General features: G+C 44.2%; 1 protein-coding gene across 3 annotated transcripts in view; it reads left to right on the forward strand.

Moving 5' to 3' along the window:
• The window catches only part of AOPEP (aminopeptidase O (putative)), a 368,252-nt gene that overhangs the window by 258,633 nt on the left and 92,667 nt on the right, over positions 1-16,952 (forward strand). For all 3 annotated transcript variants that reach the window (XM_068551997.1, XM_068551998.1, XM_068551999.1), the window contains exon 11: positions 3,230-3,290. In XM_068551997.1, the coding sequence (XP_068408098.1) occupies positions 3,230-3,290 (61 nt within the window). The remainder of the gene's footprint in view (positions 1-3,229; positions 3,291-16,952) is intronic.

A 16,952-nucleotide genomic window follows, 5' to 3' on the forward strand; every position in this document is an offset into this window, starting at 1 on the left:
AGACACACAGGGCAACCGCAGCAGCGGCCAGGTTAGCTTCAGCAGGAGAGATGTGAACAAGAAGTCAGCGTTGGTGAGAGCCAGCGCAGGCCTTCTCCTCCTGCAGGCTTGTCTGCATCATAAATCATGAACCAATGTATTGTGGATTAATTTCCTGAATTAAACGCAGAAAGAAAAGGGGTAGCTTTGCAGCCAGGCAACACAAGTTTGAATCCCAGCTCTTCAAGCACCATCTAGGAGGCCCTGCATAAGGCCCTTAGTCTCTTGGACCTTTATTTGCTCATCTCTAAGATGGGGATAATAATATTGGTCTTGTACAGAACCTCGTGCCTGATAGGCATCCACCGAATGTTTGCCACATAGAGAAGCTTTTGCCTGTTCTCAGTCTTCTCTGGTGAAGACTTGAACCTCAGTTAGTAACATTCCGGGACTCAACTCCCCAGCCCCCGCCCTCCTCCATGCCATCCCCCCGCCATGCCACCGCTAAAGAAGTGTCTTTAAGCTAAAATTCCCTGAAGGAAATTTATGTCCCTGTCCTCTTACTCACTCCTCCATGGGCATGCACAACAGCTGTTCACCATCTTTTGTAAAATCACTTGAAAATGGCTCTGAAGTCACTCCCCAGACTTCTCTTCTTCGGGATATTTAATCCCAGCTCCCTTGACCTCCCCTGTGGGTCCAGTGTGTTTACCCCTTTGATCATCACTACTGCTTTTTTCTAAATCCTTTCTAAATTCTCCGTCTTAAGTTGTGGCAGGTTTAAGAATGCCCATTTTCCTAGAATCCACAGCACAATGAAGCTCAGTTCCGAGTCAGACACTTGCTGCTGCCTTCCCGGGTATCACCTGAAGGATGGGTGACAGGAGCTTTTGGCCCCAGGGCTCTGGACACAGGAGTGTCTCTCTTTGGCTGTAAAGGAAGCAGATGAATGAGCTGCTTAGATAGAAGCACCGATGAAGGAAGGGCAGGGAAGAAAATAGACCCTTGCTTCTTAATCAGGGCAAACAACTTAGAGTGCCAGCAGGGCCTCCACAGCTGCTCAAGCCCCGGGGCAGCAACTCTACCCCACCAAATGAACTGCCCACCCGGGTGCCAGGCAAGGTGCGGACGGTTTACATTCGTTCCAAACAAGAACAGGCCTTCCACTGAGCACTGTCTTCAATGGAAATTACAAGATTTGTCTTACCTTCCAGCCTCACAAATGTCACCAGAAAATAAAACAACCTGAAGTCTCCTTGGGCACTTCTCTAAGTGGCCCTTCTGCCCCACTTTCCTCCTCCTAGCAGATCAGTCATGCCATTTGAGGGCATTTCCAGCGTCTCTTTCTACAGCCAAGCAAATAAATCAAGCCCAAGAAAGAATAATGATCTTGATTTAAGGTGCTCTGAGAGATGCCTCCTCTCTTCTAGTCGCCCCCACCCCTGGTCCACGTGCGTGTGCACACACACTCACACACAGACATCTGAGGGCATGCACGCATGCACGCACGTGAGCACGCTCACACACTTCCACACTCTCACAGCCTACAGAGGGGACTTGGCCATCTGCACTGAGTGGTGGTGTTAGATGACAAGAAATAGTGGGGAAAAGCCCAGGGATGGTGGCACCTGGCCTTTCATAGAGGCACAGCCAGTAATTCCGCTGGCCTGGGAACTGGACACACAGCCTAGGGAGGTGGTCACCTTCCCCTTATTCACGTCTGGCCTCTTCCCTGCCTGGTCGTCCCACAGATGGGCATCATCTTGAAAATGAATCTGAACCAGTTTCTTTCCCTCTTTGTATTTTCTGTTTTGAAATAGCAACAGTTGCCTCCTTCGGCAATCTTTGCTTTTGCCCTGGGCAGGGAAGACAGAGGCACACAGGTGACTTGCTTCTCAGTGGAGAAGAAAAGGAAGGGACAGTATCAGTCAGCCCCATATTCCCCAAGCCCACCCCCCTCCTTCCCTCCCTCCCTTCTCACTGTGGTCCAGCCCACAGCCCAACCAGCACAGGTGTGAGGGGAGCGCTTGGCCTTCAGCACCTTAACTAATGCAGACAGCATTGTATCTTTCCACAACTTCTTTACAATTCCAAAGGGAGGGAGGAGGGAATATTACATATATGTAATATAGTATATAATATATAAAATTTAAAAAAAAATACAGAGCTTAACAACTTGGGAATATCCTACTGGGAAAGGTGATTATTAACTTAAAAAGGAATAATTTTTATTGAGTCAACAATGAGATGTGTTTTCATTCACGCAAATAAAAAATATCTATGGGGATCCTCTCTTATGCCAAGAACCGTTTTAAGTGCTGGGTTTAGAGAAGTGAGTGAAACAGACTTGGACCCTGGTCTCAGAGAGCTTTGATCCAGTGAGGAGACAGTTAAAAGTCAAGTAACCAAATAAATTGCAGTCACAAGCTGCGATGGATGCTGTGCCACAGAGGACAGGGAGCATGGAGGGTATGACACACACAGCCTGGGAGAGGCTCCAGCAAGGCCTCTGTGGTTGGAGACACCAGGCATGAGCAGGAATTATCTAGAAGCCAGGGAGGAATTGCTTAAACTTCAGGAAGACAGTCTGTTGACCCTAAAGATACTGGATACTTAGTACGTTTAAGGAGTATTTAAATCAGCAGGGCATGAAACCAAAAGATTTCAGCTTCCTTTGGATCAGACGTAACAAGCGATCATAATATTTCAAATAAAGCAGAATGCAGGCCTGCTTGAAAACAAGCAGCAGAAGCCATGCGTGCTCCACGGCTGTGAGCCTCTCAGGGCTCCAATAATGATTTGTCTCATTTTTGCTTGCTGTAGCCCATGCTCACTATAAAGTTGGAATTTCATTTTGGTGCACTAAGTGCTATAGTGTTCAGATTTCACTTTACTCCACCTCTTTCCAGGAAGCAGTCATGCCTGCTGTGTCCCATGAACATGCCCTATCCTCCCTGAATGGGCACTCCCAACCAAGAAGTTCCTCTCAAGACATTAAAAGCACCTATTGTGGTGTGCCTTTGATGCTTAGATTTCATCGTGTGCACTCTCTTTGACTGGAAAGGAGCTGTACTGAACTTGACCGGGTCCCCCTCCTCACTGTAACCTGCGACAGCATTGCGCTTTCTCCCGATTTCTCTGGAAGATCGATGCGGTGATGTGCCCGAGTAGTTAGAACCATTCTGTGTAATAAGCGCTCTGTAACTTTTTCAGTCCTTTACTTTTTGTTGTTGTTGTTTTATTTTTAAAGGCTTGAGTTGTCTGTTGAAAACATCTTCCGAGACTGGCTGGAGACTTCCGGAATACCACAGGTGTGCTTAAGATAACTGCTTCCCGAGAGTCTGTGGAGAACAGTAAGGCTTGTTACTTAGTGTATCAATCATGACAATGATTTATTTGTATATACTTACAAAAGTAATCCTCTTGCTGAGTTGGAATATCCCTAAGTCAGGAAAATGATGGTCTCCCACCCTTTTAGGCCTGCATGGTGATGTGTGCCTCAGGCCCCTGCCTCTAGTGACCGTGGTGCTGTAGGTGGACATTCTGGTTGACCCTGAACTGAGTGTTAAATGAGGTCTTGCAAAGCGTGGCGTACAATCTGGGCGGCGTCACCCGGCAGCAGGTCAATGCTGCCATCGGGCCTCGAGCTCTGCTGTTTGGGTGCGGCCATACGCGTGAGCTAGCTTGCCTGCCGCGTCCCTCTGACCGGGCGTACCCGTAGTTTCTCCATCATCACCCCTGTGTGGCTGCCCTCGACTTCCTCCTCTGGCTGTGCATCTCTACCTCTGGCTGCTCTTCTCATCTGAGGGAGCAGTTTAGATTCATTTCCCTGTCTCAGGGACCGGGACCCACCCCTCCTTCAGCTTTCCTTCTCTCCCTCCCTTTCAGCCCATGGGCAACTCTGAGGGACAGACGGTTCCCAGGCAGCCCTCGCTGCGTGAGAATCACCCGGCCTGGGGCCTCCTCTCCCTTCCGCGCTCCCCGGGTCTTGTGCTTCGCGGAGCCTGAAGGGCAGCCCTGAGGGCCGACCCTAGCTAGAGCCTGGGCCCTGAGAAGTCTGAGGGTGGCATCCTGGATGCGGCTGGTCAAAGGACCCTGTAGGCCTGAAACTCTCCCAGCGTGGGCTGGCCCCCGGAGCAGCTGCAGACCCGTCAAGAGTGGGCCCTAGCGTCAGGGAGTGGACCCCCAAGGTGGTGAGAAACTCTGCCCCGGGCCCAGGCAAGCGGCCCTGTTAGCCTGCTGGTTTCTGGTTTCATGACCGGTTATATGAGCTTCCCCTTGGGAGTGTCTGAATGTCAATGAAGGTCTGTGAACCATGAAATTAAGGAACAGGAGGGGCTGTTCTCCATTACCTTTTCATCCCTCTACTCACATCTTTGTCCCGTTCTACCACACGGGGGGAAGTGTCGGCCACCAGCCACCATGAGCTCATTCCTAAAAAGGACGCATTGCCTTCGGTTCAGGAGTGCATGTCACCTGTTAAAACTTATTTGTTTGGCCCAGTCCTTCTGGGAGTAAAGAAGAATAAACACGCAAAACAGAATGGGTGGAATAAGGCAGCACCTGGTCCTGGGAGGCAGTGCTTTCACCTTCGTGTATAAAATAATGAGCTCCTGTGATTTCTACGTCGGTGGCTTCCAAACCAGGCCACTAGCTGAGTACAAAAATCCCGGGAAACAAAGTTAAGGTTTGTCTGATCCTCAATAGCCAAGCCTTGCTCTTCTTGTTTTCGATGGGGGTGAGGTGAGGGCTGGGTATCCCCCGAAGCCGTCTGCCTTGTGTTCCTCGGCCAGGCTGTTGCAAGGCTCCCAGACATTCTTAGCAGGGCCTGGAAGCTGGGAAGAGTTGGGAGCTCACAGAGCAGAATCCCACATTTCCTGGCCCAGAACAACAAGGCCACTGTGTTCAGCAGTTAGCCCCGAGGGAAGAGAAAAGAAAGAGTCCTTAATCGAGTGCCCAGAAGCAGGCGCACCCCACTCGGGCTGCAGCACTGGGGCTGACCCGCTTGCTCCCAGGAGGCTCTAATTTCCCCTGAAGAAGAAGAGGCTTTGCCACCAGCAGGAGGCTTTTGCTTTTCATTAAAAGGGGGAGGGGTGCGTGGAAGGGAGAGGTTTGCCTCTGAGCGGTACGTTTTTTCCAAAGGTCTAGTTGCATTAGTGACAGCTTATAGCATAGACAAGAATCTCCGCTATAAACTGACGAAACCTGCTGTCAAAACACAGCCAGGTGCAATGAGGCCAGCCCGGCTATAAATTGTATTTAAGACCCAACTGGTATTTCCTTGGGTGCTTAACTGTTCGGTAAAAACAACAGCGTCAGACAGAAAAGACCCTGATTTAGGGCACATCTTTCCATTGGTGAATGATCAGACGGCATCTTTTCATCTCTTTACCCATTTTCTGCCATTATTTATGTGGTTGATGGTGATTTACCTGCTCGCAGCCCTTTTCGCTTTCCTTGAGAGTTCCTTCTCGTTTCCACTTCAGTGAAAGACTCTGCGCCCTCTTGTTGCAGGAGCCTCACAGTGAATGGAACACCTTGTTCTCTGTCCCCATCATTATAATATAAAGTTACTGGTGTGTTTGGCCTGCAATGACAACCAGAGCACTGAAATCGTTCTGGTGCTCTTTGTCTCATTGAAAATTTCTGTTCACCAGCAATTGAAGTCATTCACGACAAAAGAGTCACGTTCTACTGGTGAAGTTTTCATTCTACAGGTTACAGAGGCTTTTTGTCTTCTCTCAGGAAAGCTTGCCTTGGGGTTGGCCTCCATTTTCCTTTTTGCCCACATGAATGGAAATCATTTTTTTTTAATGTGGAAATAGCTATAAAAGTAAGCACGAGCCCCAAAGAAGTAAAAGAAATTGGATCCAAACCTCTTTAAAGAAACACCCAACTCTATAAACTTTGACTTTGCGAACAGACTTAAAATGGATTGTGTCATTGGTATTATAGACGATTTCTTTTATGACTTTTTTCTGATTATAGAAGTATTGCATATTGAAATATAAAAAGTTTGTAATAAGAAAATAAAAATGACCCAGAGATAATTTTTTGCTAGAAATCCTTTCAGTCATTTTTCTGGTCTCCCTTTTCAAAAATAAAAATGGTATGTTCTCTGTAGCAAGTTCAAGCACTACCAAAGTATAAAACATTAAAGCTCTTGCCCCTTTCAATCTTACTCTGCAGAGATAATCTATGTCTGGTATGAGTCCTTCCACACATTTTCTGTGCTATACATTATGTAAATGTATATCCTTTAAAAAAAAAATGGAATCTTATTATCCAAACTTAAGGTTTTCATTTAAAAATATATCTTAAGCAATTTCCCATATCCCTTGATATAATTCAAGAGCAATGATTTTTAACAGCTGCATAGCTTTCTAATAAGTGGTACCATAATTTAGTTTACTCAGACCCTCCCAACTGTTGGAATAGTATACATTATTTCTAAGAAAGTTGCCCATTCTGCTAATTTGACAGTTCTATAAATAGATTTTTATTTCTTTTCATGTTTGCCCAAAGATCTCCTCCCACCACCGGCCCATATGTACATATATTCCAATATTTTTAAAAAACATTTATGTGCAAATACGTTAGAAATAACTTTTCTCCCTCCAACCCTTCCTCTTTACTTCTTTATTTTAGTTGTTACAGAACTCTCTGACTCCTCCCTTTCTTTGATTTCCTGCCCACATTGCCTGATGTCCTTATGTAAATTTAATTTAATTTTCTTTCCTTTCCTAGCACCTCCCCCACTTTTTCATTATATTTTGCTTGGACTAGTGCAGTAGCTAATTGCTCTTTTAGCCACCAAGCTGTCGCCCTTTCCTTCCATCATCTACATCAATGCTAAGTGAATCTTCCCCCAAACACAGCTTACATCTCTCCTCACCAGAAACCTTTTTCCCCATTTAGAACCATCTCTTTGGCTTACTGTTTGAGGCTGTCAGCAGAACTGCCCCAAGCTACCTTTTTAAACTTTATTTTCCACCACTGCTAGGCATATGCCCAATCATAATTATCAGTCTCCAAATAGTTACGAGCTGAAGTTTAATTTTAATTTAATCTAAATTTAAATTGAAAATCTAATAATACAGTCATGGTTTGGAACAACATGGGTGTGTGAATGAATCCACTTTTTCAACTGTCAATTCTATGAAATCTAAATTCAGACCAAGCATTTCTGAATCAAATTTAGCATCCAATTGAGATAGACTGTGAAAACACATCAGATTTAGACGACTTAGTACAAAAAAGTGAAGGTAAAATATATCATTAAAGGTTTTTAAAATATTGGCTACATGTTGAAATGATTATATTTTGGATACATTATAACCCAATGTATACACACCCAAGAAAATATATTATTAAAATTAATTTTAGCTGTTACAGCTTACATTTATATGTGGCAATTAGAACATTTTAAATGACAAATGTGGCTTGCATATATTCATATTGAGTAGTGATGCTCTAAAGCTATTAGTTGAGTTAAAATCTGAGTGCATAATGCCTTAAAATCCCCCACTGAATAGATATAATTGAAATCGTCTGTATTTTTGTCAAATGTATGGATAAAGATGGAGCTGGCCAATCCATAGACGCCCTTCAATCTGCTCTGATGGCATGGATGATCATAATCCACGGGTAAGGGGTCGGATGCTGCTTTCACAGCAGGCATTCATAAGGGTATGAACGAATTACCAGCCTCTCTTCAGTTCTTAATTTCAACTCCCAGGTGACCCATTTCCCCAGGTACCAACAGGTAACACAGTAACGCTGGTGAACCTCACAGCCCTTCTATGGCTTGGGCTACTCTTTGGGGAAAGCGCTCAGCAGCCTTAAATGGCAAAATCACAGGCAGAAGTGGCAGCAATGGGGATAGAGAGGGTGGGTAATGGCCAATCACATAAAGTGTCCTAGAAATAGGCAGGAGTCAAGCTCCCAGGATTTAGAACATCAGGTTATTGTGTCATCTTGGAAAATGCCTCTCCTTTCTAAACAAACACCTGCAAGTTGCCAAAGGCCACACAAGCAAATGATGGAAAACTCAAGTCTTGTAGGGAAAAATGCTGCAGTCACAAAATTGAGGAAACTTGATAAGACATGATGCAAGAGACTCCATGTCATTGGGGCCATGATGTGCTTTTAGCACAGAGCAAGCCAGGTGGTTTGTTAGAGGAATAACTTGTAGGCTTCTTTTAGCACAGATTATGTACTATTATCAACATAATTTAAAGGCCCATTAGGATACTTAATCTTAGTGGTGTCTATAAAAATTCTACATTTGATGGTCATTCAAGAAAACTGAGACTGGTTATTTTGCAAATTCTAGAGAAATCATATCTTTCAAATTATATGTGCTATGAGATCCTTGGTTCTTTTATATCAATAATAGCAGTGGCCATAATGTGGTGTGCGTTTTGGGCTCCTAGTAATTTTGCTGTCATTCTTGTTCAGTGGTTAGATTAACAATTTCTAAGTGACTAAACATCTTGTCAGGGATCCTTGGAGATACGTTCTCTGTCCTCACTTGGGGCAGGGCCTGCATTGTCGATGAGTCACCACTGTCACTTACTGGTCATCGAAGCGATGGCCCTTCTTCCTACAAGCTCCTCAGAGTGATATACTGCTTGGCAGTCACAAGAGATGAGGAGAGATTTTATTGAAATACTTTCATTTTTAGCCTATTTTTCTTTATTTCTGGCATCTGTGGCTTCGTGCTCATATTAGTTAGCTCAGGCTGCCGTAACAAAATACCAAAGTAGGGGGCTTAAACAATGGACATTTATCGTCTCACGGTTTTGGAGGATGGAAGTCCAAGATCAAGGTGCGGGCAGGTTTGGTTTCTCCCAAGACCTTTCTCCTTGGCTTACCGATGGCCACCTTCTTGCTGTGTCCTCACATGGTCTTTCCTCTGTGTGTGTAGAGAGCTCTGTCTTAATCTCCTATTCGTATAAGGACACCGGTCAGATTGGATGAGGCCCCACCCATGTGATCTCATTTTACTTTAATCACCTCTTTATGGCCCCTGTCTCCAACAGAGTCACATTCTGTGGAACTGGGGGCTAGGACTTCAACATGTCAATTTGGAGGGTACAAATTTAGCCCACAATAGTGCTGATTCCCAATATTTCTCTGATTAGTTCCACATTACTTGTGAATCCTTTCAAAGTGACCTATAAAAATCACTCAAGTCAATCATACTGTATTTTATTCCCTTATAAATGAATATGCTTTGGATATAACTTTTTTGGTCCCAAATGACATTAGCATCCTGTCCACAAAAATTTAAAGTCTCTGATGAAATGAGAGACAAATGTGGGAAGGAAGAGTCCATTCTCCCAGGGAGAAGTAGGTAATTGAAGGTCTGTGCCAGGCGTTGTGTATTATTGGGGGCGTCCGATTTGACACTGTCCAAATGTATTGACCTCTTCACAGCGTAAGGCACCACATGAAACAGGAGACATTTTCCTTTGGTGCCCCAAATGAAAGCACTGTATCCTTCCTTCTTTTCTCTCCCTTTCAAAACCTGATTTCCAGAAAGAATTTGAATCTCATTCACAGTAATCTAAGACTAGACACCAAGTGAATAGTAAGGATTAAAAGTGTTTCCTCTCCCTTGAAGAGTTCCTTTGTAACTGTGTCAGATCTTAGGCTTCGACAAAACTGTCAAGCATCCCAGACCAGGTGGATGAGATCTGCTAGGGGACGCTTCTTCCAGGATCTGAAATCATACCTCCCAGCCAGGTGCCTTCCTTCCCTGCCCCTTCCCTTCTTTCTGTGAATGTTGCCCGTATATCTATCCTTTACGAGGGACTGTGCATGCCTCAAAGATGAGAGAAACACAGGCTTTACCCTCAGGATGCTTAATAATTCAGTAGGAAAAATAGATACACAAATAACCGACCTAAGGCAGAGAGCGGTAAGTGGTGTAAAACTAACTCACTTTTAGAGTTGGGAAGAAAGAGGTCATTTTGCATTTGTGGAAGCAGAAAGGATTGAGGTGCCATTTAAAGTTCAGTCTTGAAGGACAGGTAGGGGAGAAGGTCACTTCAGGCAGGGGGAGTGACATGTTCAGCGTCCAGTGGTGGAAACTAAGTGTGCATGTTTGAGCAGCATGGGGCAGAGTCAGATCTCAATGATGGGGGTGAGGGGAGGTGTTGATTAACTAGCTTGTCATAGCATGATTAAGGCTCTGTGGGTAATGCCTCAGGACAAGGGGAATGGAGGCAACTTCCCCGGGGGGGAGGAGCGGAGGAAAGGACCCACCCTCCTAAGTGAGCCTTACTCTCACTCTTAGCTCACTTGCCCCAGCCCCGGCCCCTGCCACCCTCTAACCAAAGAGATTCCATCCCCCAAAATAGACAGGTGAATGCAATTCATAGTGATAAAATACATCAGGTGAATGTATTCTGACTACCATTTGGAACAGTGGTCTCTCCCTCTCCATTTTCCTTCTTAGGAAGTAGTTTATCGTTGCCTGCTTTGCATGGAGAGCAGGATCTGCAAAGCGGATTGATTAGTAAGGCAGGACACAGCCAGACTGCACAGGGCTGAATGTGATGATGAAGAGTTTTCACAAAATGCACCGAAGTCTCGTAGAAAGTGTGCTAGTGCTTGAGTGGCAGTTAGATACCTGGACAGGTGGGCCGGCAGCCTTGCTGGAAAGAAAACTCCCTGGATGAAGGGCCACGTCTTTCCCCTCCACGCAGGTACTAGGGAGTCTCGTGGAGTGAGAGGCACAGTTAGAGAGACTTTTGGTCCTTGGTTTTCAACTTCTGAAATTTTATGTCTAGAAGCTATTCATTTACATGGATACTTTTAAAAAGCATCATTAAGTATCTCGATGGCCATTGGTGTCTCCCCAGAAAACACATCTACAGGTGCCCTCAAAGAAATGAGTAGGAAGGGACATGAAACAAGTACAAGTTCACGCAATGCAGATGATGTGGCCAAATCCTGCTAAGTGATGAGGGAGAACACTGAGGAAATTGACTGGGACTAAGACCCGCATCCTTCAGAATCTCAGATTTGATATATAAAGATTTTTAAAGCAAACTCAGAGGAAGGCATATGGTAATGGCTTTCTCAGTTGAATGAAAAGCATTTGAGAACTTTTTTTCTTTAAAAAGGAATAACAATTCTAAACTGGCCCAGATGGACACAGACATGTTCAGGATGTAACAATGTGGAGAGAAATCCTGTATTTGCTTGGTGGACTAAGGATAAACCTGCTGTTCTGCCTTTTGAACCAGAAGGAAAAGGAAACAGGAGCCACTAGCTCTGGAAAGTCTGTTTGGCTCAGTTCAGTTGATGGAGACAGTTGGTAGTGGCCTGTGCACACGTGGGTTTTAATAAAGAGATAAGGCTGGGTATCTTCTAGAAACATAGCTTTGCAGGCTTGGGTTGGAGGCCCTCACCTAGTCCAGTTATACTGAGACCTGGTTTTGGAATAATCCAGGAAGCTGTTTAAAACTGCAGGTCCCAGACTCAGGCCACACCCTCTGAATGAGGATCACCATAAGGAGGGCTGGGACCGACTGATAGAATCCATAGTTATGTCATCTTCTGAACTATATTCTGTGAAAAGGGTTCTCCTTCTTTGCCGAGTACAATCTAAACTCTTAGAGGCCTTCACTTTTATGTTCTTCCTGAGCAATCCAAATATTTGGCTTTGTGGTTTAGTTTATTCGTTCAACCAATATGCCTAGCCTTGCGCTGGGCCGTGGACATACAAAGCTGAAAGGGCACAGCCCCTGCCCATGAGCCCATGGTTTGTGGGAGCATCTGCAAACCAACCATTGTTCAAGGTGTGCTCAGGGGGCCTTTGCTCTGAGTTTGAGACCTATGGGGAACCGTAGAGGTTGACTTCTGTATTTGCCAAGTTCAGCCAGGAGGCCAAGTCCATTAGAAGACAACATGCTTGGAGGCTGGAGACTCAGCTGTACCACCCCCATCCCCCCTGCCCCCTCTTGGTCACAAGTTGGCCAGCTTATTGTGCAAGGGAGCCCATGTGATTGTCCTCAAGGTGCAGTGTCTGGTGGGTCATGTTTGAACATACAGGCATTACCTATTCTTCAGGTTCATACATATTGTGCACCCACAGAAAGATTCACTTAAATAAGGACATTGTAGCTCTTGTAAAGAGTGATTCTATTTAACAGGATTTCCTTGAGCAGTGCTTTATCTGCTTCATAGAGAGAGATCTTTAGAAAGAAGGAACAAGGTAAACTCAAAGAATTATGACAAGGATATCAACTTCGGATTACAAACCTTTTGTCAATAGAAAAGACATTCAATTCTGCCTTTTAAGAAGAACTGCCCCCATTCTCTCTTCTATTAGGCTGAAGACATGCTCTGGTAGACTCTTCATCAAAGGCACATTATTCTATATTTGCATCGTGCCCTTCCCACACCTGGGGGAAAGCCCTGAGACCTAGCAGTGCAGTGAGTTGTGTACATGGGTGCACACACACGCAGGCCTCCTTGACTCTTTGACCTCGCACAGCATCATTGTACATGCTGGTGTTCAGATCTGCATCCCAGGCCTGTGGGCATCAGCTCCTACTGTGGCTGGGATTTCTGCCCATCTCTGCTGCCGGAGCACCTGCTGACAACGAAAGCTATTAGGAACACTTGGCCGCTTTTAGAACATGGGGCTTTTTTCTCCTCTTTTGTGGAGAGCCATTATGTCGTATAAAATAGGTGTACATTTAATATCTGCGTGGTACATATCTCTTGGGTGTGACCTCTACTGCTTCATGGTGAAATTTTAGGCCTTTCTGGTGTTGCAGGACTTTCAGTCTGCTTTAGAATCCTTGGTAGGAGCAAGTCTTGTAGAAGAGCTCATCTGTTCATCCGTGGGGTAGCTGTGCCCCAGGAGGGGTATACTGATGTGCCCAAGCTCATAGCCCTAGTTAATGGCAGAGCCAGGGCATTGCTCTAGGACCCGGAGTCCTCAGTCTACCTGACATTTTATATTTTTAGCAGAGTTGCTTTTAATCCAAACTAGCTTGGTCCCATTCTTGACTTAGTTTTTACAAGACCTATAAGGAGATAATAAATGAATACAGCAGAAAGCCTGAGCAGGGATGATTTTGAATTTAATTAATGACTGCTCTTTTTCCTGAATATGTGCATTTCTATTCTTTACAGGGCCAAAAAAAAAAAAAAAATGTGCTTTGTGTGTACAGTAATGTGAATCTCACATTCCAGGGCTTTTCATATGTGTCACAGGTATACACGACCCTCTTCCATTTAGATATATCTAAATGGTAGCCCTGTATGTCTGACAAAATACTTTGCATAGAAAGTATGGGGCGGCATTATTGTATTGAAGAGCTGGTATCTTTTTTGGAGTGAATGAATGCGAGTGTATGTAGAGATTAGGTCTTTGTCTTTGGAAAGATACAACTATTCCTCTCTTGAGTTGGAAACCAAATTAAATAATAAATACCAGGTGGCCAAAGCAACAAATGAGAAAAAGCAATTGGTTGAACAGAAAAGTGTCTTTTTGTACCTTCGAAAGCGTTTAAGGGATGATTCCCGTATCTGCTTATTTGCTTTCAAAAACAAATGCCAACTACAGTGCCTGGCTTTTGCCCTCGTTTGTCCCCTCTGCTGACCCAGAGGAGGAGAGTGTCAGTGGCACAGCCCAGTGGCAGCCAACCAGCAAGTGTATCACAGGTCAGGGTAACAGTCAATGATTGTCAAACTGTCCAAATCCAAACGTGTGTTTAAAAAAGGGCAGTGTTCGTGTCACACATATCTCTGAATGGCAGTTGTCCAGGATTTATTGGCGCTTGGTAACAAGTGTGTGTTCAGCTCATTCCGCAGAAGTCCCCATCCTTCCAGGTCAGTCCTCCGCCTTGGGCCTTTACAAGCTCAGTATTTTCTGCTTTTGATCCTGTCTAGTTATAATTGCTACCGTCACACTCTGAGTGGGATTCAGACAATTTGACGCATAAAAAGCAAAGCTGCATTATTCTGAGGTTAGTGAACAAGAGTGGAGGCTGGATGGAGGAGGAGAGTCAAGCGTGTTATATGCAATGTGCTGTTTTCACAAAGCATGCGGTAGTGAAGTTTTCTGCAATATTCTATGTTGGATGAAGGAGATACTTGATACATTAGATGCAGCTTCGGAGAGAGCCCTACACCACTAAGCTGTGTGCCTGTGGGCGAGCCACTTGCCTTCTCTGTCTGAGTCCTCACTGCTTCTTTGGGGAATGAGGGGAACAGGCCTAGGCGAAGGTCAGAGCCACTTTGAGCCTCATGTCACCGTGTGCTGTGCCCAGTACCTCGCTGAGGCCTCAGCTCCTGGTTACCTCTGAAAGGAGGAAGTCGGAATTTACTTTTCCTCTGAGTGTCTTCCTTTCCTCTCCAGGAATCTGTTGAATTGCCCTCAGACTGAAAACTTGCCCTTAGTTAGGAGTGATATCGGGAGAGTTTTCATATGTTTTGTCCTGAGTGGTGTTTCACAAATGTACACTATCAAAAAAAAAAAACCCTGTTTGTGCCTTTCTTTTCTCTTCCACTGGAAAATTGTTATATGAAAGATTATCAGGAGAAATCTTAAGTAATAATCAATCTGCCAGAGCATTTATGCTGGTTGATCATTGAAGGATAGGCATTTGGTACTAATTAAAATCAATTATTCACAGATATTAATTAGCCTGTTTGACCCTCAGGAGGTGAAAAAAATTTTGGTAGGGTTGTTAATGTCTTAAAATTCCTGCATATCAATAAAAACTGCAGGTGAGTTTTACCTTGGACAGTGGCAACTATTGCTAGGATACATTTTGAGACATAAAAGTAAGTACTGGTATATGTCTGTTGAACAAATGACCTTGGGAAACATCGTCCAGTGAGTTCTAGGTTGCTTTTTGAAGGAGGGGAAAACACTGGGGGCAAATGCTCCAGAAGGAGCACTTCATTTTTATGTTGCTTTTATAGTTAAATCAGAGTATTTGCCACTTTAGAAATAAAAACAGAGCCAATAATGAAATATTTATGAGAAATTGCTACAGTGATTGCTGCATAGTCTGTAGCAGAATGTTGCAGTGCTCCTTATATTGAGAAAGTAGAACCTATTAGGTGTTGAGGTATAACAAGAAATGATTAAACCCAGATGCTTTCCTAAAATTATATTTTCAGTGCATTTATATGTCTGTTACAAACTGTGCTACATGCTAAAAATATTTTCCTTTGTAGGCCGAGGGAAATTTCAAACCACATCGAGGGCATCATAGATCAGATGGTTTTTCTTAAGAGCGTTAAGGGCATCCTGGTTGTTATCAGCCCCGACTTTACAATATCATATTATTTATGCCCCAAAGAGTCACAGTTCGGTTCTTAATTTCAGCAACTTTATTGGCATGAAAATGCATGGGAGGTAGGCCAGAGTCAATACATCAGAATGGGGGACTGAGACTCCAGGGGCACAAGTGACAATGCGACTAGACTGGAGAGAGCCCCTTCATCCCTGTGGCCTGTTGCCCTGGGGAGAAGTCACCCCCCAGGTCCAGTGGCTCCTTTGGCCTTTGCTCCAAGGACTCCATCTCCTTTTCCCTCTGTGCTCTCTCCCTTTTCCCTCAGCTATGCGTGCTGAAACTTCATATTTTGTGCGGCCAACCAAAGACACATTCTCTTTAAGACTCTTCTTGGTTGTATTTATTACAAAGTTGGCTTCTCCTGAGTTCTCACTGGTTCTCTGCTCCTCAAATTGTGTTTCTTCATCACTGCCATTGATGTTGTAATTGAGGGATGTCTGCCTGGGTTTGGCATAACTACTTATAGTGAATTAAACTGTAAATGGGTAAATCCAAGAATATATAGGTTGTGTAACTCCCTATAGAATTGTATTTTTTATTTAATCCTTCTCCCCTCCCCACAGTACACTGGGGTATACTATTTTGCCTATGAGAATATCCAGAATGAAAAAAGGGCTATCATTTTGTTGAGTAGGTGCATTTTATTGAGTACAATGCTCAGTACATTAGACATAATTGCTATATACTTTTTCTAGTCACAGCTCTCTAAGACTGACATCATTATTATACCCATTTTATAGATGAGGAAAAGCAAATCTGTCTAACTTAAAAGCCCAAGTTCTTAATTATTACATTGGTTTTAAATGCATGTAGCTACTATTAGGATTTTAGATGTTTTTGCATCTAGCAGCAGGTCGTGCTGGTATCTTCAGAGAAGAATGTAGAAATATCAAATTTCATTTTATGGTCTTGCTGTAACAACAGGGGGCTTATTGTTTTGAGCGAGAAACAGAACGATCTCCTTTATACTCAGGCATACGAGGAAGAGTACTTGCTCCATTTTGTCCACCAGTCCTTTGGGAAGGGACAGGCCGTGGTTTGCAGTGCCTCGGATGTGTCATATCTCTGCAGGCTCTGTCCAGTGGCATCGTGTCTGTGGGGTGGCTTTTTATTAGGATGTCACAACTCAGTTATTTTGAGACCTTTCAAAGGTTACTTAGGTTCAAAATACGAGACCGGCTTTTGTTTCTGAGGGGAAAGAGGAAGGGAATTAGCATCTACTGGTCTACTTGGTGCCTCTCACTTTATGCACCATCTCATTTCGTTCTCAACACAGCTCTGCGAGGCAGGTTTCCTAAGGGTTGTGTGACACGCTCAGGGTTACATAGCTTCTAGATGGCAAGAATGGAGGGTGCCTAGGTCTAAGTTCTCGGGTGTGTATTTCCCATTACACGTGGCTTTGTACAGAGGTACTTAAGCCACATTCACAAGCCAGCACCGAAAACAGCAACAGCATACTTGGTTGTACCTTAGCATGATTTCCAGTGCCCTTGAACCTGAGAGCAAGGCAGTGAAATAAGAAGTGCTCAAACAGAAGGCAAAGCTAAAACAGACCATAGTATTTAAACTGTAAATTGAAATCCATAATTATAAAAACAGTCAAGTGACCAGAAGATTGTTAGGTTTGAGATTCTAACATAC

Source organism: Eschrichtius robustus, chromosome 10 (assembly GCF_028021215.1).
Source record: "Eschrichtius robustus isolate mEscRob2 chromosome 10, mEscRob2.pri, whole genome shotgun sequence".
In the NCBI taxonomy this organism is placed as follows: domain Eukaryota; kingdom Metazoa; phylum Chordata; class Mammalia; order Artiodactyla; family Eschrichtiidae; genus Eschrichtius; species Eschrichtius robustus.